This window comes from Oryx dammah, unplaced genomic scaffold (assembly GCF_014754425.2).
Source record: "Oryx dammah isolate SB20612 unplaced genomic scaffold, SCBI_Odam_1.1 HiC_scaffold_1, whole genome shotgun sequence".
Lineage (NCBI taxonomy): Eukaryota > Metazoa > Chordata > Mammalia > Artiodactyla > Bovidae > Oryx > Oryx dammah.
In genome coordinates this window covers 100,550,063-100,577,927 of record NW_024070185.1, presented here as the reverse complement: position 1 = coordinate 100,577,927, position 27,865 = coordinate 100,550,063, and the positions used below count along the sequence as shown (strand labels likewise).

At 42.7% G+C, this 27,865-nt stretch overlaps 2 protein-coding genes across 5 annotated transcripts in view; one reads left to right on the top strand and one right to left on the bottom strand.

Annotated features, from left to right (window-relative positions):
* Positions 1–19,551, bottom strand: part of SLC31A1 (solute carrier family 31 member 1) — a 35,739-nt gene extending 16,188 nt beyond the window's left edge. Inside the window, exon 1 of the mRNA XM_040239454.1 lies at positions 19,402–19,551. The gene's annotated coding sequence lies outside the window, so the exon portion shown is untranslated. The remainder of the gene's footprint in view (positions 1–19,401) is intronic.
* Positions 19,552–19,692: 141 nt separating this feature from the next.
* Positions 19,693–27,865, top strand: part of FKBP15 (FKBP prolyl isomerase family member 15) — a 58,240-nt gene continuing 50,067 nt past the window's right edge. For 3 of the 4 annotated variants that reach the window (XM_040239344.1, XM_040239343.1, XM_040239341.1), the window contains exon 1: positions 19,693–19,890. In XM_040239344.1, the coding sequence (XP_040095278.1) occupies positions 19,838–19,890 (53 nt within the window). In that variant the 5' untranslated portion in view covers positions 19,693–19,837. The remainder of the gene's footprint in view (positions 19,891–27,865) is intronic. The other variant, XM_040239342.1, reaches the window with a different exon arrangement.

Sequence of the window (27,865 nt, the reverse complement as noted above, 5' to 3'; positions counted from 1 at the left end):
TAGTCTGCAAGGCCCATCCTTACAATCTCCAAATGCAACACATCTTCCACCTCTTGCAAGGTCTAGTTCTAAAACCTCAGACCATTCATACTACAATGTGCCTTTCCTCATGACTCCAACTGAGACTAGGTCTCAAATATCCCAATTTTTTTTTGTTTTTTAATGCTCTTTCAATCTGTCTGTTTTAGTCATCACCTGATAGAACACTGTTGAGAATGTAAGAGAAACAGTTGAATGGAGTATTTCTCCAAGTCCTCATCTTCATCAACTGCAGACATTTAACAAGTTCCTCTTGGATGCTTAGCCTCCTGACTCAGCTAAGGAGAGAAGTCTGGCTTCAACAAGCAGACCTAGAAAGAGATGAATGAGCCATCTCTCCATCTATCGGCAGACCACCTCAAAATAAAACCTAGTGCCCTGCCTCTCAGTTTGTGGGTCACAGAAATCTCACTAAGAATTGAAAGGGCTTTAGGACTTCCACGGTGGTCCAGGGGTTAAGACTCTGTGCTTCCCCTACTCCACTGTAGGGGACATGGGTTCAACTCCTGGTTGGAGAACTAAGATCCTTGTGCCACATAGCATGCCCCTCCCCCCACACACAAAAATAAAGCCTGGAAGGCTTTCAGAAGTCATCAGATGCAGCTATTCAGTAACAACCAAATTCTGTAACAACTGTTTCAGCACCCCTCAGGATGTTTCCATTCCAGAAATATAAGGATGCAAACACTCTTTCCAGCCAAACCAAGCACAGGAGGTGTTTCAGAGGAGCTGCATTTTGCTGTTTTTTGGATGGTGTTGATAATAGAACCAGTAGTTCCAGTGAAACCAGTATCCAGATACTATTTGCATGTATTTCTCAAACCGTGATTTGCATTTTAGGTTTTACTCCCATGAACTAATCTGTCTGCAAAGAAACACAGAAGTATCTTTCTTCACCTCACCCTTCTCATTATTTATTTTATGTCCACTACCTGGCATTTGGGGCTTCCCAGATAACTCAGTTGGTAAAGAATCCACCTGCAATGCAGGAGACCCTGGTTCGATTCCTGGGTTGGAAAGAAACGCTAGAGAAGGGATAGGCTACCCACTCCAGTATTCCTGGGCTTCCCTTGTGGTTCAGCTGGTAAAGAATCCACCTGCAATGCAGAGACCTGGGTTCAGTCTCTGGGTTGGGAAGATCCCTTAGAGAAGGGAAAGGCTACCCACTCCAGTATTCCGGCCTGGAGAATCCCATGGACTGTATAGTCCATGGGGACCCAAAGAGTCAGACACAACTGAGTGGCTTTCACTTTCACTGGCATTTATTTATGTCTCTGTTAAGAGATTTCCTTCCCAGCCTTACCCCAATCTAAACCTCTTCACATTCAGATATTCCAGTGAGAGTCATCCATTCACTCTTCCTGAGTAAATTTAGTACTTTGATAGCTGTACACGTTTTTGGATCAGTAGTCCCCGTCCCATCTTCTGAATATGTGAAAATCCTATCATTATTTATTCAACATTTACAGTTCACTTAAAATGTGTCAGAAGTAAATGAAGTGAAAATCGCTTAGTCGTGTCTGACTCTTTGCACCCCATGGACTATACAGCTCATGGAATTCTCCAGGCCAGAATACTGGAGTGGGTATCCTCTCCCTTCTCCAAGGGATCAAACTCTGGCCTCCCGCATTGCAGGTGGATTCTTTACCAGCTGAGCCACAAGAGAAGCCAGAAGTAGGATAAAGTTAAAATATCTATGAGATTTTCCTTGAATTCCTGACAGAAGAAATTGCTTTTTATTGGATATCTTTAGCAATCTTCTCTTATGGAACATTTGACTTACAGTTCCTAAAATACAAGATAAAAAACACCATATACACACAACAAAGTTCTTAGAGGGCAAGTTACTAATTCATACCTCCATAGTGCACCTGGAAGAACACTGGACAGAATATTCATTCACTCAAAATGTATTTAATTCTTACAAAACCCACGTAGGTTTTATATCTACTTACAAGGACCCAGGTGCAAAAGACAAGATTCTTCCTTTTGCAAAACTTACCCTAGAGGAGGAAACTCTCGATAAATATGTAAATAAGTAAATGTGTTTAAGTATATATTTGGAAATACACATGGTACTGTGGTAGGAGAATAACAGTAAACTAACTTAGACGAAGCAGGGGTAGGTAGAAGACAGAACAGAGAAGCCCTCTTAAGGTAACATTTAGGCAGACTGAAAATTACTAGTGATGGGTAGATGGGCAGAGAATAGCACCCCTGAGGCAAGAAAAGAATCAAGGTCATTCAAGGTCCGTATGAATAGAACATAGTGAGTACGAGGAAGAGAAGCCCGTGAGGCTGAAGACAGGCCAGAAGGGGTACAGTGAAGAAGGCCTTACAGGTCATTTAGAGCAGACTAAACTCTACTCCAAGGACAGTTGGAAGCTATTTAGGGTAATAAGCAGGGGAGGGATATGACCAGATTTATATTTTAATAGAATACTTTGCTGTGTAGAATAACTGGCCTTTATTTGTTCTTACCTAATAATATTTTCTGCTCTAGTTTCCTGTGAGGCGTTCACAGATGGAAAATAACAAATTCCTTACAGAGCCATGGGCCATAATCCTTTAATTTCCCCAAATCCAGAAAGACATCTGTTAAAACTTCCAAAGGATTAGACGAACCTTCTAATTTCTGGGTTATTTAATGGTTTGAGGGGCAAAAACTGAAGAATACAAGGACTACCTTGGGTTGTAAGAGCTTCTAAAGTCACAGGTCCACTTCTGTAGGAGGGAGTTAAGCTTACAGAATATTGTTAAGAGCATGAGTCAGGTAAGATTCAAATCCTGGCTCTGCTACTTTCTCTCTGAGTAGCTTGGTGACATTTCCTATAAAAGTCTCATGAGTCTTTCAATAGGCAGTCGGTACTATGCAGAGCCTGTTAAAGGGGCTGCATTCAGATTTCAATAGCATTTGGGTAACTTACTCAGATTTGGTAGGTTCTCAGTAAGGTGAAAAATATGACGAAGGTAGACTAAGCTCCCTGGACAGCACGTGCCTAATGGATTGTTATTGGGTTATACAATCTGTACTAAACATGGAAATCTTCAGCCATGATATTTGACAAATCCCACTTTTCACTCCACAAAACACTAGCAATAAATCCAGAATTTATGTGACTCCAGTTTTTAATGCTAAGGGCAGTGGAGAATATACTAGACTGAGTTCAAGACCTGGATTTCTGCTTCATCCAACTCCATCACTCTGTATTCTTTGGAGGTAAAATGCCAATCTCAGTTTCTCAATTTTGACCTCAGTGACATTTGGGGCTGAACAATTCTTTTTGAGCTGTCCTGTGCACTGTAGGAAGTTTAAGTATTCCAAGCCTTTATTCACTAAGTGACAGAAACACTATCCCAGCTGTGACAATCCAAAAATATCTCCAGATTTTGCCAAATATCCCCTTGGGGCAGAATCACCCTACTTCTTCGAGAACCACTTTTTTTTTTTTTTTGTCATACTTCATGACATGTCGGAATCTTAGTTCCCCAGCCAGGGATCAAACTGACAGCCCCCGCTTTGGAAACACAGAGTCTTAACCACTGTACCACTTGGGCAGTCTCTGAGAACCACTTTTGATCTCTGAGTTTAGGCATCTCATCTGAAAGTCAGGGGAATGAGATAAAATCTGTCTTGTTCCTTTTCAGGGCTTTTGTATCATTAAAATAAGATAATGAATGGCAAGAAATACTGAGAGAAAAAGACCGTGTAACATGCATAAAAGCATGATTATTACTTTGTGCCTTATGTTCTGTGAGTGCTCAGTAACAAGGCTGAAGAAAGCTACTCACATCTGGTTCATGGCATGCATAGTAAGGCCGACTTTAGACTATGTGGAGTCTAATATACCGTTTACCTTGGTATTCAATAAATACTTGTTGACTGAATGCTTCTGAGTCTGAGTCCAATCAATAGTAAACTTTCTTTCCAGCACGTTCTCAGGTTTTCCTGCTGAGCAAGCACAATGTAGTGTGTTGCTAGACCTAATTGCATGCGAAAGATAGGACTGGATTAAACAAGAACGGCTACTTACTTTTATAGCGGGAAAATAGAGGTACAAGAGGTTAACTGACTAGTCAAGGTCAGGTGGCAGTCAGCAATTAGAATCCAGATTCTGACCTCAAGTCCAGTGATCATTTTATTACTCGTATCATTGGACTTTCACCCAACTCTTCTGTCCTTGTCTTTCAACATAAAGGTGTTAGGGACTTCCCTGGTCGTCCAATGCTTAAGACTTCATGCTTTCACTGCAAGGGGCATGAGTTCAATCCCTGGCTAGGAAAGGAGGAACCCCACACCCCTAGTCAAAAGGAAACAAAACAAACAAAAAACAAAGGTAGCTATTTACTTTCTTGAGGCAATCCTGACAGATTGAGATGAGGAAACAAAGTTGTAGTTTTTAGGGAGCTTGGAAAGAAACACAGACCTATTTTTATCCGGAGAAAGAAATGAATACTCCCTATACTCAGGGTAAACCAACATCAAATTATCCAAGGGCCCTGGCAAGTCTGTAACGCGCATTAAAGGAATAAGGAAATGGCAATCCACTCCAGTATTCTTGCCTGGAGAATCCCATGGATGGAGAAGCCTAGTAGGTTACAGTCCACGGGGTCGCAAAGAGTCGGACACGACTGAGTGACTTCACCTTCACCTCAGGTGAGATTACTGGAGTGGGTAGCCATTCCCTTCTCTAGGAAATCTTCCTGACTAAGGAATTGAACCTGGATCTCCTGCTACTAGGCTTCCCTAGTAGCTCAGACAGTAAAGTGTCTGCCTGCAATGTGGGAGACCTGGGTTCGATCCCTGGGTTGGGAAGATCCCCTGGAGAAGGAAATGGCAACCCACTCCAGTACTCTTAACTGGAAAATTCCATGGACAGAGGAGCCTGGTAGGCTACAGTCCATGGGATCACAAAGAGTCGGACTCGACTGAGCAACTTCACTGTTCTGCATTGCAGACAGATTCTTTACCACCTGAGTCACCAGGCAAGTCCATTAAGTTGTTGAGGAGGAGCTAAACCTACTTGTTATCCACCTCCAGAGTAGTTGTGCCTTGTGTTAAAACGATTAACTACAGTATTCTAGGCTGCTTTGTCTCTGTGTGGCTCTAAGTAAATGGATTTCCATATAGCCTGAGCTCCAGGCCACATTTCAGCATTCCACTGAAATTAACAAAAGTCCCAAATGCCGTTCTACTATATATTTTCAGTGTCAAAAACAGAACTTTAAAACAGCTAACTCATCAAAATGTCACCAATAAAAAGTCACCATTTAGTCTACTCCTTTAAAATACCAGAACTCTTCTGATTATTATGCCTCTGCGTGAACTTTCAAATGGTGAATGTTGTCACCGAGTCATCAACAATCCCAACAACTGATTCAACAATCTGAGGTATTCTCAGGCAATGTACAGATTATAGCCCACCTGTGCCTTTATAATTATTATAGCTTGAAAGAAAAGAGTAGAAATTCTGAGATAACTTGCTGAAGCAAAAGTACCAAGAGCAAGAACCCTCCTGGTTCTTGGAGTCAGACACTGACTATCACAAGGCCATGCCATCTTTGGAGCTAAGAACAGGTTTACTAAAATTTTGTGGAAATAATATACATAAGTCTGGGATAATAAAATCTCACTGTTTTTTGAACACCAAATATAAAGACACATATGAAAGTGACTGACACATTAATAACATACATATAAGATAATAAATGTTAATTACTACCCTGCTAATTCACGAGTTTCTCAAAGTGTGGTCTAAGGACTGCCTGAATCAGAATTATTCAAAAAGTTTGGCTAAAAATGAAAATTATGGACTCCACTCTAGACTCCCAAATCTCCTCTCAGGGAATGGGGCCTCAGAATCTAGGTATATATCCAAGTATACAGCAATTCTTATGTATTCTAAAATTTGAGAACCAAAATTCTGAATTATAAAGACAAACAACATAGATAAGGGCTTCCCAGGGGCCAATGCAGGAGACGCAAGAGATGCGGGTTCCAGCCCTGGGTCGGGAAGATCCCCTGAAGAAGAAAATGACAACCCACGCCATTATGCTTGCCTGGAAAATTCCATGGGCAGAGAAGTCTGGTGGGCTGCAGTCCATGGGGTTATAAACACAGCTAAGGGAATAAGCACAAGCACAAGAGGACACAGATACAGTGCACAGAATCTAAGGACTGTACTGGATTGGCCAGAAAGTCTGTTCGGGTTTTTCCATAAGATGGTACAAAAACCTGAACGAACTTTTTTGCCAACCCAATATATTTAAACGAGGGAGCTAAAAAGAAAGAAAGAAAGTTAAGCTTCAACCAGGAACTAAAATTAAGCATTTCTTTATTGTGATATCCCAAAAGGGCACAAAGGTAGTCCAGCATCACTTAAAATTAATGGTGCTGATAAAGTGCTGGACACAATATGCCAGCAAATTTAAAACCTCGTCAGTGGCCACAAGACTGGAAAAGGTCAGTGTTCATTCCAATCCATGGCATCCAATCTCATCACTTCATGGCAAATAGATGAGAAAACAAGGGAAACAATGACAGACTTTATTTTGGGGGGCTCCAAAATCACTGCAGATGGTGACTGTAGCCATGAAATTAAGAGTCGCTTGCTCCTTGGAAGAAAAGTTATGACTAACCTAGATAGCACATTAAAAAGCAGAGACATTACTTTGCCGACAATGGTCCGTCTAGTCAAAGTTATGGTTTTTCCAGTAGTCATACATGGATGTGAGAGTTGGACCATAAAGAAGGCTGAGCACTGAAGAACTGATGCTTTTGAACTGTGGTGTTGGAGAAGACTCTTGAGAGTCCCTTGGACTGCAAGGAGATCCAATCAGTCCATCCTAAAGGAAATTAATCCTGAATATTCATTGGAAGGACTGATGCTGAAGCTGAAGCTGAAGCTCCAATACTCTGGCCACTTGGTAAGAAGAACTGACTCACTGGAAAAGACCCTGATTGCTGGGAAAGATTGAAGGCAGGAGGAGAAGGGGATGACAGAGGATGAGATGGTTGGATGGCATCACTGACTTGATGGACCTGAGTTTGAGCAAGCTCTGGTAGTTGGTGATGGACAGGGAAGCCTGGCGCGCTGTAGTACATGGGGTCACAAAGAGTCAGACACGACTGAGTGACTGAACTGAACTGAACCACCTAATAGCCAAAGAACTTTCTGGGCTAACACTAAATTTAATACAAAATGGCTCATCTTTGGAATCTGACAGCAGTTTCTTTCACACACTGTGGGAATAGTTCCCAACGTGATTAATGAAATTAAGATTGGCTCCCAGCTGAGCACTCCATGGCCTGTCCCTAACCATCAGCTCCTGCTTATCTGAAAATGGGAGTTCAGCTTGAGATCCGGAATAGACCACTAAAAATAAACAACAAAAAACATGAGGAGGAAATTGTGGGCAGAAGAGATATTTACTTTTTCTGTTTTATGGCGGCTCTCCAAGTATGCAAGGAAGTGATACTCAATCTCTAACTGGTAAAACTGTACCTGCTGGTTGTGGGCCCTTGGGTGAATTACTCAATATCTCTGGCCTCCGCTCTAAAATCAAGTAATAGAAGTAGCCTGCCTCATAGGGATTGTTATGAAGAGCTCACTGAGGCAGCAGGATACTCAATTTCCATGATGACAGCAATGAGAGTATTGCCTACCTTGCGGCAGTGTGCCCTTAAACATGAACTCAGTGCAGCGCCCAAGCACAGTAAGCCCTCGATCAACAGTTATTACTGCTACTTCTCAATCTACGGTTCTTTCTAAACTTAGCATAGGTACAATCCCCTCCAATCTTTTGATTTGTCGTTTGTCCATTTCCCACTTGGGTTCCCAGGGGGCTCAGTGGGTAAAGAATCTCCCTGCAATGCAGGAGATGCAGGAGACTTGGGTTTGACCCCTGGGTCGGGAAGATCCCCTAGAGCAGGGCATGGCAACTCACTCAAGTATTCTTGCCTGAGAAATCCCCTGGACAGAGAAGCCTGTGGGCTATGGTCCACTGGGTCACAAAAGAGTCAGACGCGACTGAGCACACACGTATAGCTACTCCATAGATAATTTTTCTTTCTAATCTTTGTTGTTCTCATTTTGGGAGTGTTCAGGGTGTGCCAGTGAACCCTATCCACTGCACTTCACAGGGAAGGATGTTCTTCACCCATGTTGAATCAGGTGGTCAGTAATTTGCTTCAATTTGATTCCAATCTGCATTTATAGTCTTTGAAATGTCTCCAAGTTTCAGATTTCTTTAATCTCTACTTTCTAATGATAAAAGATATTTTAATGGGTGGTTTCCCTGCTGCCAAGCAATTCTCTAACTCTAGTGGGGTGTCCTACAATTCAACTCAATTCTATCTTTTCAGAGATAGCACCAGATTATGCAGATTAGAAAGTCCCACAAGACTGCCCTTCACTGCAGATGTCAACTGCAAGCTGGTGTTTGTGATCCACTGGCTAAAAGTCAGAGGCTCCCACAATCTCTTCTCCTTGAGCTCTATAAAATTTACTTGAGTGGCTTATGGGTGCTTAAGTCGCTTCTCCTGTGTCTGACTCTTTGAAACCCCAAGGACTGTAGCCCGCCAGGATCCTCTGTCCATGGAATTCTCTAGGCAAGAATACTGGAGTGGCTTGCCATTTCCTTCTCCAGGGGATCTTCCCGACTCAGGGATCGAATCCGTCTCTTGTCTCCTGAACTGGCAGGTAGGTTCTTTACCACTAGCACCACCAGGGAAACCCAACTCTAATCACTTAGGAAATTCCAAGGGTTTTAGCTCTGAGCCAGAAATGGGATGAAGATCAAATATTTATTGTAAATCATGACAACAGTTACCTTCTCCTGTTTTTATATTTCTATATTTCATTAGCATTTTGAGAAGGAAAAAAATTGTTCAAAGTGCAACCTCGAAATGTAAATATATACATTATAAGATGTTTTGGCCCATCTTATATTTTCTACATTCTAAGTTTCTTAAGAATAGGTAAGAGGTAGTTAACTCTACTCCTTAATTCTAAGCTATAACACAGCACCATACACCTCAGGTATTTTTGAAGCCATAATAAACGAAACTCTTTTCATGGTTAGTTTCTAGAAAGTTCGTGGGCGTTTTACAAGTTGTCCAAATAACAGGCAGAAAGAAATCTAGTGAGGCATCTCATTGGCACTCCCTAGCAGTAATTTCCCCTGGGAATCTGGCATTAAAAAAAGCTTATATTTGAAAAGATGGGACCCATCTGGGTAACTTACACGCTGGGTCCTATACTCCTCTCACCTTACTACAGGAGTTATAGTCCAAAAGTAAGCCTAGTCATCTTCTATCCCACAGAGATTATCAGAGCTATGCCACAGAGAATTTATGAGTACTTAAAGCATGGCCCATAGACAAGTTTCTTTATTCTAAAATCAGAAGTTGACAGAGTTTGTGTTCATCTAATATTCATGTTTATGATTATATACACGTAAGATGAGATCTGTGGGAATCAAAAAATACATGTTTATTTTGAGTTGAAGACTCAAAATAAGTAGGTTATTCCTACTGAGTATGTCTAAATCAGGCTTTCCTGGTGGCTTAGATGGGAAAGAATCTGCCTGCAATGCAGGAGACTCAGGTTCCATCTGTGGGTGGGGAAGATCCCCTGGAGAAGGGAATGGCTAATTACTCCAGTATTCTTGCCTGGAGAATTCCATGGACAAGCGGAACCTGGCAGGCTACAGTCCATGAGGTTACAAAGAGTTGGACATGACTAAGCGACTAACACTTTCACTTTCTCAAGTCTAAATCCATAATTACCACTTGTGTGTAGCTTAATAAATAAGGCTCCAATTTTTTAACTGCAGCACAAACAATGGCACTCGCAGCCAGAAGGATTGTGTGTGTGTGTTAGTTGCTAAGTCTAAGTTAGTTGCCGGACTCTTTGTGACCCCATGGACTGTAGCCTGCCAGGCTCTATCCATGGGATTTCCCAGGCAAGAACACCAGAGTGGGTTGCCATTCCTTTCTCTAGGGGATCTTCCCCACCCAGGAATCAAACCCAGGTATCCTGCATTGTAGGCAGATTCTTTACTGTCTGAGCCAGCAGGGAAGCCTGATGTCTGTGTGTACCTTTCCTTAAACATACACAGACACAAACTCCTCTCCAGGATAATTTACTTCATCTTTTGTCTCTTCCTGAATCATATCAAGTATGCATACTGGTGGGCTGGAGGGTGTGTCACACTGTGCAGGTAAAATGAAGATGTCACCTTGAGAGGGGAGCATAGTTGAAGCCAGATTAGATGACTTTGACATCTACCCAAACTCCAGTCAGGAAGTATTTACTAAGTACCCTCTCAGTTCAGTTCAGTGGTTCAGCCGTGTCCGACTCTTCGTGACCCCATGGACTGCAGGACGCCAGGCTTCCCTGTCCATCACCAACTCCTGGAGCTTGCTCAAACTCATGTCCATCGAGTCAGTGATGCCATCCAACCATCTCATCCTCTTTTGTTCCCTTCTCCTCCTGCCCCAGGGGTTATAGGAAATTTAACAAGAGGATGGAGGCTCTAGCTGAAACCTGCTATTTACAGAGCAGATTTTGCAAATAGCTTAAGACACCTAGAAAAAGAAGGATGGAGGTGTGGAAGGGAGGGGAAGAAGGTGAGTGGGTTTGGTCAAGAAGGTAGGAGGCGATGATTTAATTCTGGTCTGCTTTGAGGTCTCTAGCTCCTCTAACGGAGAAGGCAATGGCACCCCACTCCACTACTCTTGCCTGGAAAATCCCATGGACAGAGGAGCCTGGTAGGCTGCAGCCCATGGGGTCACTAAGAGTCGGGCACAACTGAGCGACTTCACTTTCACTTTCATGCATTGGAGGAGGAAATGGCAACCCACTCCAGTATTCTTGCCTGGAGAATCCCAGGGACGGTGGAGCCTGGTGGGCTGCCGTCTACAGGGTCGCACAGAGTTGGACACGACTGAAGCGACTTAGCAGCAGTAGCAGTAGCAGCTCCTCTAAAAGGCAAGAGATTCTTATGGTATCACCCATTTTACAAAGTTATAACTCATCTCAATCAGCAAAAAAAGAAAAAAAACACCTGGGAAGCCAGTAAAAAAAAACACATATAAACAGACAGATATTAGGTTCTCTTAAGTTATCTTTTTTTTCACTTTCAGTCCATACATGGACTGTAAAAAACAGCTAGTCTTCTACATGGCAAATACTTGTAAAAGTAGCTAGGAGACAGTCCCCTTTTGTCCTTAGTTTATAACATTCCCTTTACAATGTAATAATACCCTGAGTAATACTTCACTGAATAACACTAGAAAAAGGATTGTGAAAAGGATTGTGATGTGACTTTTGGCAATTTCTCAGTTCAACAAAATTTTGATGAGACTGCTTATACTTGGCCCTTTACTTGAATCAATATATTTTTAAGGAAATGATACTTTCTCATCTCTCTCACCGATCATTTACAATTTCACTTCTAAATATCTATTCTACAGATAAACTGAAACATATGTGAAATGTTACATGAACAAAACTATTTGTTGCAGGGCTGTCCTTCACAGCAAAAAATATTGAAAAAACAAGCTAAACATTCATTGACAAGGCACTGATGAAGTAAATTATTTCCATAGAATGGGCTGCTCTGTAGCCATAAACAATGAAGAAGCTCTTACATATCGATAGAGAATGACCTCCAGGGTATATTATGAGATGAAAAAAGATGGGATGCTGTATACTATCATTTGTAAAAATTTTTTTAAGGGAAAAGAGTATATGCCTATTGTTTGTAAACACCTACACTAACTCTGGAAAGACTGAAGATAGGAGGAGAAGGGGACGACAGAGGATGAGATGGTTGGATGGCATCACCGATTCAGTGGCCCTGAGTTTGAGCAAGCTCTGGGAGTTGGTGACGGACAGGGAAGCCTGGCATGCTGCAGTCCATGGGGTCGCAGAGTCGGACCTAACTGGACAACTGAACTGAACTAACTCTGGGGGCCACAGGGCATGCAGGATCTTATTCCCCAACCAGGGATTGAACCTGTACCCCCTGCAGTGGAAGTGTAGAAGTATGGAAGCCTGGAGTCTTTACCACTGGACAGTCAAGAAAGTCCCAATGATGCTAATATATTCTTTAGTCACCTGCTTCTCAATCCAGCTTCTGTAACACTGGGCTAGCTACTTTCCCCAACCCCCGTGATTTCTCTAGACAGTCTGCCGGGAAGCAGCAGCAGGAGGGGTTTCTGAGCTTTACATATCCTGTTTTAGTGAGAAATAATATAGAAGCTCTTGTTTCTCTTGCCCACTCTCACCTTTCTCTACAAAGAAGATCAAGTATACAACTACATTCTTCACAAAAGCCTTTAGAAAAGCTTTTATTTGCCTGGTCCGAATAGGACAGCTCAAATTTGATATGTCAAACAAACAAACTGAAAAGGTCTTTTAGTTATGCAATGACAGAAGGGCCTAAGTCCAATGGGGAGTGGATCTCCCAGTTACTATATTCCACTTCTCTGATACCTTTTCTTGTTGGCTAAGCTACATCCTTGGAGAAGGAAATGGCAACCCACTCTAGTATTCTTGCCTGGAGAATCCCATGGATGAGGAGCCTGGTGGGCTACAGTCCACGGGGTCACAGAGTCGGACATGACTGAGCGACTTCACTTTCACTTTAAGCCACATCCTGGAATAAAGCATTCAGGAGATGCACGCTTTCAAACTCCTCTTATAGGACCCATTTGTATTCTTGATGCATTTCCACCATGCTAACCTTGAATGCTTAAGTACGGTTTATGTTAAGATCTCAGTGTTTTATGAAAAGCGTGAGAACAGTGGGGACAGCCCTGGATTAGGCAGCAGAGGCTCTCAGCTGTAGACACTATGTTTGCCATGTATCAGCTATATTAAGCAAATCACCTGAACTCAACATGCACTAGATCCTTTATTGCAAAATGGATATACAAATACCCACCCTACCCATCTAACAGGTTTGTAAGGATCAATAAGTCAAAATACCTCCTAATTCTAAGGTATTGTAAATATCGGATATTATCAATGATAGCCTGCTTTCTCATTAGAGGACAAAATTTATCTCTGAAAGGAGATATCCAAGTCACACACGGGGCTCACTTTCATGTCACTGAAAACATACAGACTTGGGACTTCCCTGGTGGTTAAGAATTTGCCTGCTAATGCAGGGGACAGGGGTTCTAGGAATCGGAAGACCTGGGTTCAATATCTGACTCTTGGGGCTTATTACCTGTCTGACCAGAGAAACTCAGTCTCTTCATTCATTCATTTGTTCTTATATTTTTTGTTCATTCATTCAAATTTATTGTGCGCCTATTGAGTGAAGACAGTGTGATGAACTGGTTGTACTTTGGCCACCTCATGCGAAGAGTTGACTCATTGGAAAAGACTCTGATGCTGGGAGGGATTGGGAGCAGGAGAAGAAGGGGACGACAGAGGATGAGATGGCTGGATGGCATTACTGACTCGATCGACGCGAGTCTGAGTGAACTCCGGGAGTTGGTGATGGACAGGGAGGCCTGGTGTGCTGCGATTCATGGGGTCGCAAAGAGTTGGACATGACTGAGCGACTAAACTGAACTGAACTGAACTGTGATGAAACCCTCTCATTCCTTCCAAAGAAATCCCAGGGCTGATCTCCTTCAGAATGGACTGGTTGGATCTCCTTGCAGTCCAAGGGACTCTCAAGAGTCTTCTCCAACACCACAGTTCAAAAGCATAAATTCTTCGGTGCTCAGCCTTCATACAAAGGATACATACAAATAATTAAAATACAGTAGGAGATGTACTGATATAGGTGATGCACAAGGTGATGGGACCTGATAAAAAGCCATCGGAAAAGGTAGGAGAGAGGAATGGGCACCTGTGGGGACATAGTTAGCAGCATTCCTCTTCTTTTGTTTCATGAACTGAACAAATACATTCTAGATGCTCTAAACTGCTCAAAATTACATAAAAACTCTGTATAGTTCTATAATAACTCTGCTACCTATTTAGGGAAAGACTCAAACTGGCTGAAAAAAAAAAGGCTCTGTTAACATTTTACTGGTTGCTAGAGTTTTGCTCTCTTCGCGTGTTGCCCCCCAAATCATTTCTCTTATTTACTTTTGTCATACAGGTTTCCATCTCATTATGCTGCATTGCACAATGTCCTCAGCCTACAAAAGCAGGTTGTATAAAAAAACCCAGGTCCTTTGTGCAAAGGAAAAGAGGTAGGGTGGACCCTTCTCAACCCTTTCCTTCTCTGCAGGGCTTTGAATTCCTAAGGATGGGCCCCTCCTCTGCTTGGGGATGTTACCTAAATCATGAAATGATATTACTCAAAGCAATGGAAACTTCAAAAGCACTTCCTTCCCAGTGCCTACTCTAAGATTTCTCTTGGCACAAACTGCTTGTTTTAATAGGATTAAGAGTCAGACCCTTGCTGACTTCTCATACTTAGTTACAAACTACAGAAAAGATTTTTTTCGATGGCTTTATTATGCTAAAATCTGCATGTGGGAGTGTAGGCATCAGTCAGCAACCTGCCTTCTCTCTTCCCTCCCTTTCCAACCATGCCTGGCTTGCCAACTTTAAATGGCAGAGTTATCTGGGTGCTGCCTGGTTACTGACTTATCTGACATATTCCACTAGTTGAAGTCATCTTGTCACTATAAACACTTGCTTTTTCAGTGACAACTAAGTCATCTTTTTCTCTTTTGCAGCATGTCTGGTGAGGAGGGCAAAAAGAATCAACAGCAGAGGCAACCCGGAACAAGGAGAGGAACAGGGCTTAAGAAACTGATTCTTAGGGGCACGGTATACATTGTTACCTTTAGAGAAGCCATTTAATTTTACTCACATTCAGTCTAGAACATTTATTTTTCTCAATTCAAAATTGAGATTATAATCCAAAGAAGAACTGGATTGAGGTTTTTAACAGATGAATACTAGTGCCCTAAGTAATGTTTACCATACCATATTGCACTCAGTCTTCACATCAACTCCACATCTTAAACCATTTGCATTTTTAAAAATATGACCCATGTCATTTAGAATAAAAAATTCCATTTCCTACCGGGCTAAGTACAAGCTTGGCCTTCATTTATTCGACAAATATGGTCCTGGCCTCCTTTTCTATTTTAATCCACTATTTCCCTATATATACTATTGTCCTAAACTCTCAGCAAACTATTGCACAGAACTCTCTTAATCAATTTAACTAATGACACATTAGCTAGGCTAGTCTCCAGTATCAAGGGAGCAACACTAGCTGTCTCTCTCAGTGAAACTATGTGTTGACTGAGGGTATCAGTTGTGTTTATCCACAAGCCCATATACCGCAATTGTGTTTATTATTCTAAATATATAATTTAATAAAATATTAGGTAAACCAATGAAGTAAAAAGGAGAAGAGGAAAACAGCAGCAGCTATTACTGAGTACTTACTACCTGCCAGGCACTGCTCTAAGTGCTTTAGGTGAATGACCTCAGATAATGTCACAAGAACCCTAGGACTAGATACTATTAATTATCTCTATTTTAAAGGAGGTACATTGAACAATGTACCCAAGGTCTACACAACTCATAAGTGGCAAAACAATTTGGCTCCAGAGCTTAAGAATTTAACTCCTATGCTATACAGACTCTCAAGAAGTTGTCTATGAAAACCGAGTTGAAAGCTAAGGCAAGACTAGATAAAGATGAGCAGAGGAAATGGCAACCCACTCCAGTACTCTTGCCTGGAAAATTCCACAGAATGAGGAGCGTGGTAGGCTACAGTCCATGGGGTCACAAAGAGTCGGACACAACTGAGTGACTTCACTTTCACACAAGTGAGCATGGCTGTGTTCCAATAAAACTTTATTACAGAAACAAGCAGCAGGCCAAGACAAGATTTTGCCCTTACACTGTAGTTTGCAGATCCCCGAGACCCACATTCCAAGAAAAGACTTCTATTTAAAAAATGGCAACAAGATGTTTATGTTTTAAGTTAAAATATAAAATGCTTAAGGTCTACGGGTAACTAATATCTGTATCATTCTCTGCTTTAATTTACTTTTTTTTCAGCTAGCCAATTACTAGCCCTAATTGCATCAGTTAAGAGTGGTCATGTATGGATGTGAGAGTTGGACTGTGAAGAAAGCTGAGCACCGAAGAATTGATGCTTTTGAACTGTGGTGTTGGAGAAGACTCTTGAGAGTCCCTTGGGCTGCAAGGAGATCCAACCAGTCCATTCTGAAGGAGATCAGCCTTGGGATTGCTTTGGAGGGAATGATTCTGAAGCTGAAACTCCAGTACTTTGGCCACCTCATGCAAAGAGTTGACTCATTGGAAAAGACTCTGATGCTGGGAGGGATTGGGGGCAGGAGGAGAAGGGGACAACAGAGGATGAGATGGCTGGATGGCATCATGGACTTGATGGACGTGAGTCTGAGTGAACTCCGGGAGTTGGTGATGGACAGGGAGGCCTGGTGTGCTGCGATTCATGGGGTCGCAAAGAGTCGGACACGACTGAGCCACTGAACTGAACTGAACTGAAGAGTGCAACTCGACTTAAACTTGGAAAGCCTTGCCTCCTCACTTCCACTTGGAATTCCAATCCCAAACCTACATTCAGTTCATAATCCTAACACCACACTTAAGATCTAACTTGCTTATAATTTTAAACTATTAGTTTTAAAATCATTCACCAGAATAGATTAATATACTATATAGAATTATATAGTACCTGTATATAAACACTGTCATCTCTATAGCAAAATTGTTGATAATTCTAAAGGAACTGTTAAAACTCATGCTTTCTGATTAATCTTCGGAGAGGGGTCAATACATTTCACAAATACGTCTAAAAGCTATATACTTAAGCAAAACAAACAAAAATGCTTTATTCAAACTTGAGACAAGGTAATGCTTATTTACCTTCGTATCCCCAGCAGTACTATTTAATAGATGTCTGGTAGATTTTAGGGAGCCTGGCCCAAGCTCAGAGAAGAGTTAGGAGGGCCGGGACGGGAATTCAAGTTTCCTGATTCCTAGTCCACTATTCTACTTCAGGAAGACAGTGGCTTTTTTAGGTGCACTCAATCCTGCAGTCCAAAGCCTGGAAGACTGGGCTTCCCCAGTGGTCTAGTGGTTAAGAATCTGCCTGCCAATGCAGGGGACATGGGTTCGATCTCTGGTCTGCCACGGAGCAACTCAGCCCACAAGCCCCAGCTACTGAAGCCCGCACACCTAGAGCCCATGCCCGAGACAAGAGAAGCCCCTGCTCTCCGCAACTAAAGAAAGCCTGTGTGCAGCAATGAAGACACAGGACAACCAAAAATTTTAAAAAAGTAAATAAATCTTAAAAAAAAAAAAAAAAAAGCCTGGAAGATTGAGGAAGGCTCACCACTGTCTTCTCCTTTCTCCCAGTGCCAATCAGAACCAGCAGCTGTGTCCCATCACTAAAAAGGCTGATCCGTGATCCAGATTTTAGGATTCCTGCCTATCTAGAAAGGTAACTTAAACACCCTGGATATTCAATGTTCACCTAAAACTATCACAACATTGTTAATCAGCTATATCCCAATACAAAATTAAAAGGTTTAAAAAAAAATGCTTTACTGAAAAAACACTCCCAGCTCCAGAACACAAGATAAGTGCTCACTGGTCCCCTTTAGCATTTGTAAAAAGCGCTATTCAGTTGCTGCAGTGATGGATGACAATAACCAGTCCTAGGCAGAGGGGGTGGAAAGAGCTGTTACTTATATAGATTATTCTTCCCCTGCACCCAGAGTAGCCAAGCTCACATTCAAAAGACAGCTACCACAAAGGATTCCAGTTCCAGTGCTTAGACTCCAGTTGCATCATTGCTTTAACACTGTCAGCCTTCGCGGCTTTAACCATCTTAACCTGTAAAATAAACACAGGAAGCAGACAACAGTCCTATCCCTCTGTTTAACAGAGGAATACTTTATGAACAAAAATTAGACCTACATATAATATTTCTAGCTATCCCATTCCTCCTTTTCCCCCTCCCCTAGAGCTTTAAACAACATTAAAGTCATCTTCAACTGAAAAAAGAGACTAAGCTACCCAGACAGTTCACAGCTAGTACAGCACTTTTATCTTTCTGGAAGCTACTTATACAAGGCAAGAGCCATTGCTGGGCTCTCTGGGTCACATGGGGAAAAAATATGCTAAGAGGGTAAATTAAGGAATAAGGAAACAAGGCTGAATTACACTACTCAGTTTAACAAAAGAGTAAATGAGAACCCATTACAGGCAAGAGGGCACAGTGCTCCGAGACACAGGAGACACCAGGAGGAATAAAACTGTCACCGTCCTTGAGGAGTTTACCATTTAATAGAGGCACACAAACTATAATAAAAGCAGAACAAGCTAAGTGCTAAGAGGCATTAAAATTCTGGGAAGGAGTTACCAACCACTTCATTCCGTATTCATGTTAACAGATTAAAACTTTCAGGTAAGGGACACGTGTTGTCCTAATATGATTGAGATCTGTGTAAAGAAGCTAAGGTGGGACATATTCTGCGTATCCACACCTCCTTTGGCTAAGTTAGGCCTACCCAGAAATTGTGCCAAAAAACGACACCAGGTTAACCAAAGAAATGCTTATATCAGATAGAGAGGGTGCAAACTGGAGAGAAGTCGACAACAAATGATGTTGACTTAGATTTGTGACAAGATTAAGCAAAACCCAGGCCAAGGTTGGGGCCAGGGATCTTCAGCTCCTGAAGTTTCCTCCTCTCCATCACCCGCCCCCAGCTCTCTTGCTCCTCACCTGCGTAGGTGGACACTAGGGAAGGAACTTCTCTCCAGAGGTATGCCCACTCTGTGAGAGTACACAGTACTTAAGGGTTGATAACATTCTTGTTGACCAGGCAGCTCGCTAAGTCTCTAATCAAGAAACCAGGGATCCAGCCTCAGTCAGCCCTTTACTCTGTGTGACCTCGGACTAGTCATCCAAGTGCTGAGTTCCTGTCTTTCCATATTTGTGAAGTCTGGGATTACGAGGAGACTGGGATTGAATTGGATGACCTCTGCGGTCTTAAAGCTTCTTGCCCAGCCAGCGCACTGAAGCACTGGACAAACAGCTCGTTGAACAAACAGCGAGGGCGGCCACAGGGAACAGGCGGCAAGGGGTCAGACTCGTTTTATAGACAGGGAAACGGAGGCACGCAACACCCTGACCCAAGGTCACTCCAGTTATGTCCCAATGGGGGCTGGGCCGAAAGCTCAGGTCTCCAGACCTCCGGTCCCGGGCCCTTTCTCCTTTCGCGGAGTAGAGTGGCGTGGAGGTCCCTGTCCCGGAGAAGAAAGGACTGTGTTCGTGCCCGGGTTGCGAGAGGAGCTGAAGAGGCCTTACCTTTCCAGATCGAGTCCCGCCACCGGTGCCTCTCTCTCAGATCCTTAATCCGTCACACCTCCAGGACTCTTCAGAAGCCCCTTCACTTCTGACCCTCGCGACGTGTCCGAGACCGCCACCGAAGCGTCGATTCCCGCCCCTACCCCGCCCCCTGACTCGCTGGCCAATCGCCGCCCAGAGTTTCTGAGCGCCTGCGGTTCTCACCGCCTCTGAGGGCAGAAGAAGCTTGCGTCACTCATCAGGCCTCGCCCGCCAGGTCCTCTTATTTGCCTTTGCTCCACCTTCTCCAGAGCCTAGTCTCCTCCCGGCCCAATAACCATGCGAGAGTTCGCTTTGCCGGAAAGCAGCACGCCACCGCGGCATTTTACGGCGTCGGCGTTGAAAGTCTCTGGAAACCCTCCGACTTCCTCCCCGAAGCGGGGCGAAAGGCGGCGCGATGTTCGGTGCTGGCGACGAAGACGATACCGACTTCCTCTCGCCTAGCGGCGGGTGAGTGCAGAAGCGTAGGGCAAGAGGGCGTGGCTTAGAGCCTGGCAGATCGGTCGGAGGGGGTCGCTCTCTTTTCAGACCTCTTCCCAACTTCCGGGTCCCGAGACCCTTGCCACATTCCGGTGCTGTACAGGTCCCAGAATCTGAACAGAACTGAAACTGTGCTGAGTCTGTCCACCCGGATTCTGGACCTGACATCTCCCTTGAAGCGCAGTATGACCATAGGGTTGGAGCTTTTGCTTTCTGGGTCACAGTTTCTCCTTCTGTGAAATGGGTATGATTGTTGATAAAAATACCTAAGAATTTTTATGAGTCCACCAGTGCCGATATGAGGCTTTCTCTGCTCCGTGGACAAGACGTTGACCCATCAGAATTGGCCCTGATGGGTCAGCTTCAGCATCCTTCAAGGCCTAGCTTGGATGTTACCTTTCCGGTGCTTTCCCTTCTCCCACGGCCCCAGGCAGAATAAACTGCTTTCTCTTTCTTATCCCCACAACTAGGTGTGTTTACCTTTATCTTTACACACCGAACCTACTAGATTATAAGCCCTAATAAGATACGGACTGTTCAGTCTGTTCCTGCTGTCCAGCGCTCAGCACAGTACCTGGCACACAGTGACTGCTCTAGAAGGTGCCTGCTGAGTGAATGGTAACTGTGAAATTGCTCTCTAAAGCTTAGAGCCCATGTAAGAAACTGCAATTGCTGTCCCCTGTCCCCAGTCTATATATATATGTACACACACACACAGGTTTTCAAGAGTCAGGGCCTTGTCTCTTCCAGTCATCATTTTAACCTTTTCCCTTGTAATGTGTCGGTAGACAGCTTGACTGCCTTCAGACTTGTGAACTGTCAAATTCTGATGTTTGCAGAGCCTTTCTTTGAACATCTGTTTAACCACTTCTGGCCTGGAGAATTCCATGGACTGTATAGAAAGAAAGTGAAGTTGCTCAGTTGTGCCCGACTCTTTGCGACCCCATGGATAGTAGTCTGCACCAAGCTCCTCCATCCATGGGATTTTCAAGGCAAGAGTACTGAAGTGGGTTGCGATTTCCTTCTCCAGGGAATCTTCCCAACCCAGGGATCGAACCCAGGTCTCTCACATTGTAGACAGACGCTTTACTGTCTAAGCCAATGGAGTATATAGAGTTGGCGCAGGGACTGAGAGACTTTCACGTTGTTTGAACATCTGTTTAACCATTTAAGAAGGTATCCAGGAATGAGGAAAACACCAGTATACAATCCTACAATCCTTATTCTACTAAATGCGTAGACGTTACAGAGATGATTAAGCTTCTCTGTGAGCTCTCAGATTGCTTCTAGTCCTGGTGGAAAGTTCAATTCACTTAAAAGGGCACTGGCTCTGTTTTGCTCTTAAATAGAATCTTTTGACTTACACAGTGACTAGTTCTATATTAGCCATCCTAAGTTCTCTTTTCATCCTCACTGCCCTGTTCCACCCCTGCCCTCACTTTGGATGGCCTGCATCCACTTAGTTTCATCTTGAGTTCTTTCTGTTGTTCAGTTATTTTAGACTTAAGCAATCATTCGTTCCTTTTTTTCCTACTCCACCCAAAGCATTCACTAATATTTCCACACATCCAGCCTGTTGCTGTTGACTGTGTAGTCAGCCATTTGGATGAATGTTTTTTTCTTAACCTGTTTTTCAAATGGCTGTACCTTGTGAAAGTTTACGAAGTGTGCTTTAGATTCACATTCTTCACTAGGTGAAAGTGTTGGAGGGAAGTTTAATTTTTATTTTATATTGGAGTATAGTTGATTGGCAGTGTTGTTCAGATTCTTTTCGCGTATAGGTTATTAAATTAGAATATTAAGTAGAGTTTGGGGCTTCCAACTTTGGTGCAACAAACAGTGCTGACTGAAAATCCCTGAATAGATAATATAAGTCATGTGCTCTTCCCCACATTCCTGGCCTGAGATAAGTTCTTGATGGCTCAGCTATGCTGCTTTCCTGTGCAGGCTTTTCAAGGACTTGAGAAGCTAGTTGTAGGCGTGAGACTCCGCCCCTAAACACAGACAACAGCTAATTGAATGAAAAAAAGGCTTAGTAAACAAGGATATACAGAGAACTTTTGAGTTTAAGGCTGAGGATACAGAAGGCTTCACCAGCATTTCCTGATTCAGCGATTCCTATTCTGGTTCCCTGTAAGGAAGTATAACACGTAACAGCGAGCACTGTGGCTGCTTTTCACTTCCTCTTGTACATTACTTATAATGTGTAAGTATTCTCCACTGAAAAAGATGCGCAACATGAGAGTCACGAGTTAAGTTTTATTTGGGGCAAAATGAGGACTGCAGCCTGAGAGGCAGCACCTCAGATAGCTCTGAGAAACTGCTCAGAAGAGGCACTCAGGGAACTCACCATGAGATTTTGGTGAAGCGGGAGTTCAATGCAATCAAGCTTACTTTACAAGAGGTTTTCTGATAGTTGAAAGGATCTGATGTCATCATGAAGGGATTTAGTGCTTTTCTAGATATGAAGAGATGATAAGATAGGGATCATGAAATCAGTTCAGTTGCTCAGTGTGAAAAGATACTCCAGGATATAAACTGTCACAAGATATATAGGTATGCTATTGAAGACTACCTTCCCAACAATATCCACCCCTCATTTCTACATTCTCTGACTTCTGGCAAATTTTCCTATGAATATATCATTGAGTCAGCCATTATGATTAATTAAGCCACCAGGAACTAAGACCAGATCCATTTAATTTGTATTTTGTCCAGAATTAGACCTGTTGGTCACCCTACAATGCTGACCTCAGCTATGCCCCCCAGGTTCCAGCTGAACAAAGCTCAACTATCAGTCTCTACCTTAGAAAGCCAAATGACTTTCTTCCTAAGGTTCTGTGTTACCCCAAAGCATTTCTCCAAGTGGGGCAGGATGTATTCGCAATTGCAGTGTCCTTGGAAAGTTTCCAGTTTGGGCCAGGGGATGGCTCTGAAGTAGGATCTACATCAGTTGTAAAGCACAGGTTGATAGTCAACTCGTATGCCCTTCAGTTCAGTTCAGTCGCTCAGTCGTGTCCGACTCTTTGCGACCCCATGAATCGCAGCACACCAGGCCTCCATGTCCATCACCATCTCCTGGACTTCACTCAGACCCACATCGATCAAGTCCGTGATGCCATCCAGCCATCTCATCCTCTGTCGTCCCCTTCTCCTCCTGCCCCCAATCCCTCCCAGCATCAGAGTCTTTTCCAATGAGTCAACTCTTTGCATGAGGTGGCCAAAGTACTGGAGTTTCAGCTTCAGAATCATTCCCTCCAAAGAACACCCAGGAATGATCTCCTTCAGAATGGACTGGTTGGATCTCCTTGCAGTCCAAGGGACTCTCAAGAGTCTTCTCCAACACCACAGTTCAAAAGCATCAATTCTCCAGCACTCAGCTTTCTTCACAGTCCAACTCTCACATCCATACATGACCACTGGAAAAACCATAGCTTTGACTAGACAGACCTTTGTTGGCAAAGTAATGTCTCTGCTTTTGAATATGCAGTCTAGGTTGGTCATAACTTTTCTTCTAAGGAGTAAACTTCTTTTAATTTTATGGCTGCAGTCACCATCTGCAGTGATTTTGGAGCCCCCCAAAATAAAGTCTGACACTGTTTCCACTGCTTCCCCATCTATTTCCCATGAAGTGATGGGACCAGATGCCATGATCTTTGTTTTCTAACTGTTGAGCTTTAAGCCAACTTTTTCACTCTCCTCTTTCACTTTCATCAAGAGGCTTTTCAGTTCCTCTTCACTTTCTACCATAAGGATGGTGTCATCTGCATATCTGAGGTTATTGATATTTCTCCTGGCAATCTTAAATCCAGCTTGTGCTTCTTCCAGTCCAGCGTTTCTCATGATGTACTCTGCATAGAAGTTAAATAAGCAGGGTGACAATATACAGCCTTGACGTACTCCTTTTCCTATTTGGAGCCAGTCTGTTGTTCCATGTCCAGTTCTAACTGTTGCTTCCTGACCTGCATACAGGTTTCTCAAGAGGCAGGTCAGGTGGTCTGGTATTCCCATCTCTTTCAGAATTTTCCACAGTTTATTGTGATCCACACAATCCCATTTCATGGGATCATGAAATCAGTTCCTGAAAAACCCAACTATCTAAAGACCTGTCCCACCAGATATCCTGGAGCACAGAGTGCCTCACTCCACCCTGAACTCCCTCAGGAGCTGTGAAGGTCAACAGCTGCAGCAGCACAGGGTTCAGTCTCTGCAGAGGCAGCAGCAAATGCCCTTGTTGTTGTCTCTGGCAATACTCTTGGCAAGAGCCAGTTTGTAGTTGACAGTATCTTGACTTCCCTATAGCTCAAATGGTAACGAATCTACGTGCAGTGAAGGAGATCAGGGTTCGTTCCCTGGGTCGGGAAGACCCTCTGGAGAAGGGAATGGCAATCCACTCCAGTATTCTTGCTTGGAGAATCCCATGGGCAGAGAAGCCTGGCGGGCTGCAGTCTGTGAGGTTGCAAAGAGTCGGACATGACTGAGCAACTAACGCATGCATGCGTGACTTAAATGTGTGACTTCCTTGATTCTATTTAAGATAGTCAAGCCTAAAAGAAGAAGTAGTATTGGCACATAGGATGGCTGTCTAGATGATTAATAACTTGTGTTCCAGTTTTCCAGTCCTCTTGGTCCATGGTTAACCTAGAAGTAGTAAGGTAATAATCAGGATGCTTTTTTTTTTGGTCTTGGTGCTTTCTCCACTTTGAGACTGAAATGAAGAAATATGTGAATGTCTACCAGGTGTGTGGTACTTGGCTTCAGCTGAAAGATAGGAATAAGGGACAGTTCCTGCCACTGGAAAACTTCCAGTTTAGTAATGGAATGCAACAGTCCAGTAATAATAATCGAAAAGCATTTTTAGGGGGCCAGTAATATATACTTGTGTTTTAGATCATGTAAAATTTATATATAGACAAATCTGATTAGCATAGTAATGATAAATCCCCATTGTAGAGGTAGAAAAAGGAAATTTAGAACTGATCATCAGAAAGCATTTTTAAATTCTATAAAAGACATGGAAAAGCCTCGATTCTGAAGTTGATTCTGCCCCCAGTTAGGAATGTGACTTTGAAGTCACTCACTTCCCATCCTTGGCTCTCCACACCCCAGTCTATTAAATAATGGGGTTGTTCTCGGCGATCTTTGAGACTTCTCCCAGTCTTGTAGCTTTGTATTTATGCTGATATCAGTTCATAGTTGCAGGTCAGCTTGTTCATCGATCAAGCATGCTTTCTTCCTTCTAGGGGTATCTGAGTTGAACTGACATTTTTAAGGTAGTAGAATGTGTACACCTGTGTATAAAACATATTGTGTACTTACTTTGTGCCAGGTACTATGCTAAGTATGACATATTCAATATCGTATTAATTTTTCTCTACTACTCTCTGAAGTAGTTTTTACTATTATTCTCATTTTGCAGATAAGGCTCAGAGAGGTAGGTTGTTCATGGTCAAACAGCTAAAAAGTAGAAAAACCTGGTTTTGAAATCAGGCAAGCAGATTTCATATGCCTGACTACCCATATGCCTTCTTGTTATAATAGAAGTAAATGTTTGATACAACAGTTTGGAAAAGAAGTAGTTTAACAACAAAAAGAATCCTCATTTGTTCAAATATATTGATATATCCTAAATGTGTATATTTCTGTTTTGAATGAGAAAAGGAATATAAAAGTAAGGTTAGATAAGGACTTTGATACCTAAATGCATTGGCATTTACTTTTTACATGTGATTAATGCTGTAATGACTTTTCCTATGAATTATAAGCTTAGAGACTAAAGTCCAGAGTTAGCAAACTCACTCTTGCTAAAGTAATTAGGGGGATGCGTACATCTTGGGACTTCCCTGGTGGCTCAGACAGTAAAGCGTCCGCCTACAATGCGGGAGACCCGGGTTCAATCCCGGGTTGGGAAGATCTCCTGGAGAAGGAAATGGCACCCCACTCCAGTATTCTTGCCTGGAAAATTCCATGGACCGAGGAGCCTGGGCTACAGTCCATGGGGTAGCAAAGAGTCGGACACGACTGAGCAACTTCAATGTCGATGTCAATGTACATTTGAGAACACTTTAGAAGTAGAAAATGTAATAGTTTAGAAAAAAACCTGTGCCCCTGGTCTGTGTAGAGTTCATTTAAAAAATTAATAGAAAATAGCTTTAATCTGAAAGATAATTGGGTTGACCTGACTTTTGAATTGACTTGCAGTCATCAGTTGGCTGGCCTTTAGGGCATCTATGGAGCATAGTTTACCTATAATACTTTTGTCTTTCTGTTGAAAAAAAATCTGCGCAATTAAAACAGTAAATTCAGTACTCATAGTTTACTGAAGCTAACAAGGACATTCACGATTTGTGCATAATCTGTTAGTCTTAACAAGGTTTTAAGCTTTGCAAATTTTTCACAAAGTTAAAGGCATTGCTCAACTCTCCTAGGATCTTAAAATTCTTTTAGGGAACCTGCTCTGATTGCCCTAGGTAAAAGGAGATCTCTTGGTCTTCTTGAAATTTCATTAGCATTTGTTGATATCTTAATGTGGAGTAGGCCAGCACTGCTCTCTGTGTTTGTAATCTCATCGAAACCTCTTAGTCCATTAAAGTAGGCATTGCTGGCCCTATTTACAGGAAACTCACAGTATACTCACTACCTTGAGAAAACAAGGTATTAAAATCATATTAAATTTATTTTGTAAAATCTAGTATGTATTATCCATTAAAATTATCTATGGGAAATAGCCAAAAAAAGTTGTTGGGAAGCTTCAATATTTACTTTACCTAAACTAAAGATGGCTTTGGAGAAGTGGAGCTCAGAGCTAAATAAGACTTTGAGTCACTTACTGAGCCTGTTATATACCAGACCATAGGGAAAATATAATTTAGTCGCTAAGTTATATTGGACTCTTTTGTAACCCCAAGGACTATAGCCCACCAGGCTTCTCTGTCCCTGGGATTTCCCAGGCAAGAACACTGGAGTGGGTAGCCATTTCCTTCTCCTGCAATGCAGGAGGATTCTTTACCACTGATCCACCTAGGAAACCCATTCAGTCAAGTAGTGATCATAATAAATAATTGATTACCATGTTAGATGATAAACGGCTGAATAACTTGTATTAATCTCTATGTTATACTCCATAGTGTGTTAACATGATCTATATGTTATACTCCATATAACAGCCACTTGCTATATATCTCATGTTATAGGTTACAGTTATATAGTGTGTATCTAATTCCCTTGTTACAGTATATAAGCTGCTTGAAAACAGAACCCAGTTTTGCTCACTGGTGTATATGTAGGACTTAACATAGGGTATGGTGCATATTTCTTGAATGAATGAAGTACAGAGTTCTCTGGGAGCCTGTAGGAAGGTCAGCTAACCTAGTCTTTGAGATTAAGGAGCAGCTTCCAGGGGAAGAATGTTTCAGGCAGAGGGAATAGCATATCCAAAGACTGGAGATTAGAAAGATTGTACCTTATATGAGAAATTAAAAGTTCCACCGTATAACAGTAGCCTGCATTTGAACCTGAGACTGTTATCCTTAGAAAGTCCTGCTTACGAGGTTGACCCTTTGCTGGGAGCTGGGAACTTGATTGACAGCCACAGTTCGCCACAGTGATATAAAGCTTTCTACAAATGATAAGAGCAGCTCACTGTGCCTCAACTGTTTGTGCAAATGATATGGTTTATAGTGGACCTTGTCTTTCTTCTTGAGAGTCCCTTGGACTGCAAGAAGATCCAACCAGTCCATCCTAAAGGCGATCAGTCCTGGGTGTTCATTGGAAGGACTGATGTTGAAGCTGAAACTCCAATACTTTGGCCACCTCATGCGAAGAGTTGACTCATTGGAAAAGACCCTAATGCTGGGAACGATTGGGGGCAGGAGGAGAAGGGGACGAAAGAGGATGAGATGGCTGGATGGCATCACCAACCTGATGGACATGGGTTTGGGTAGAC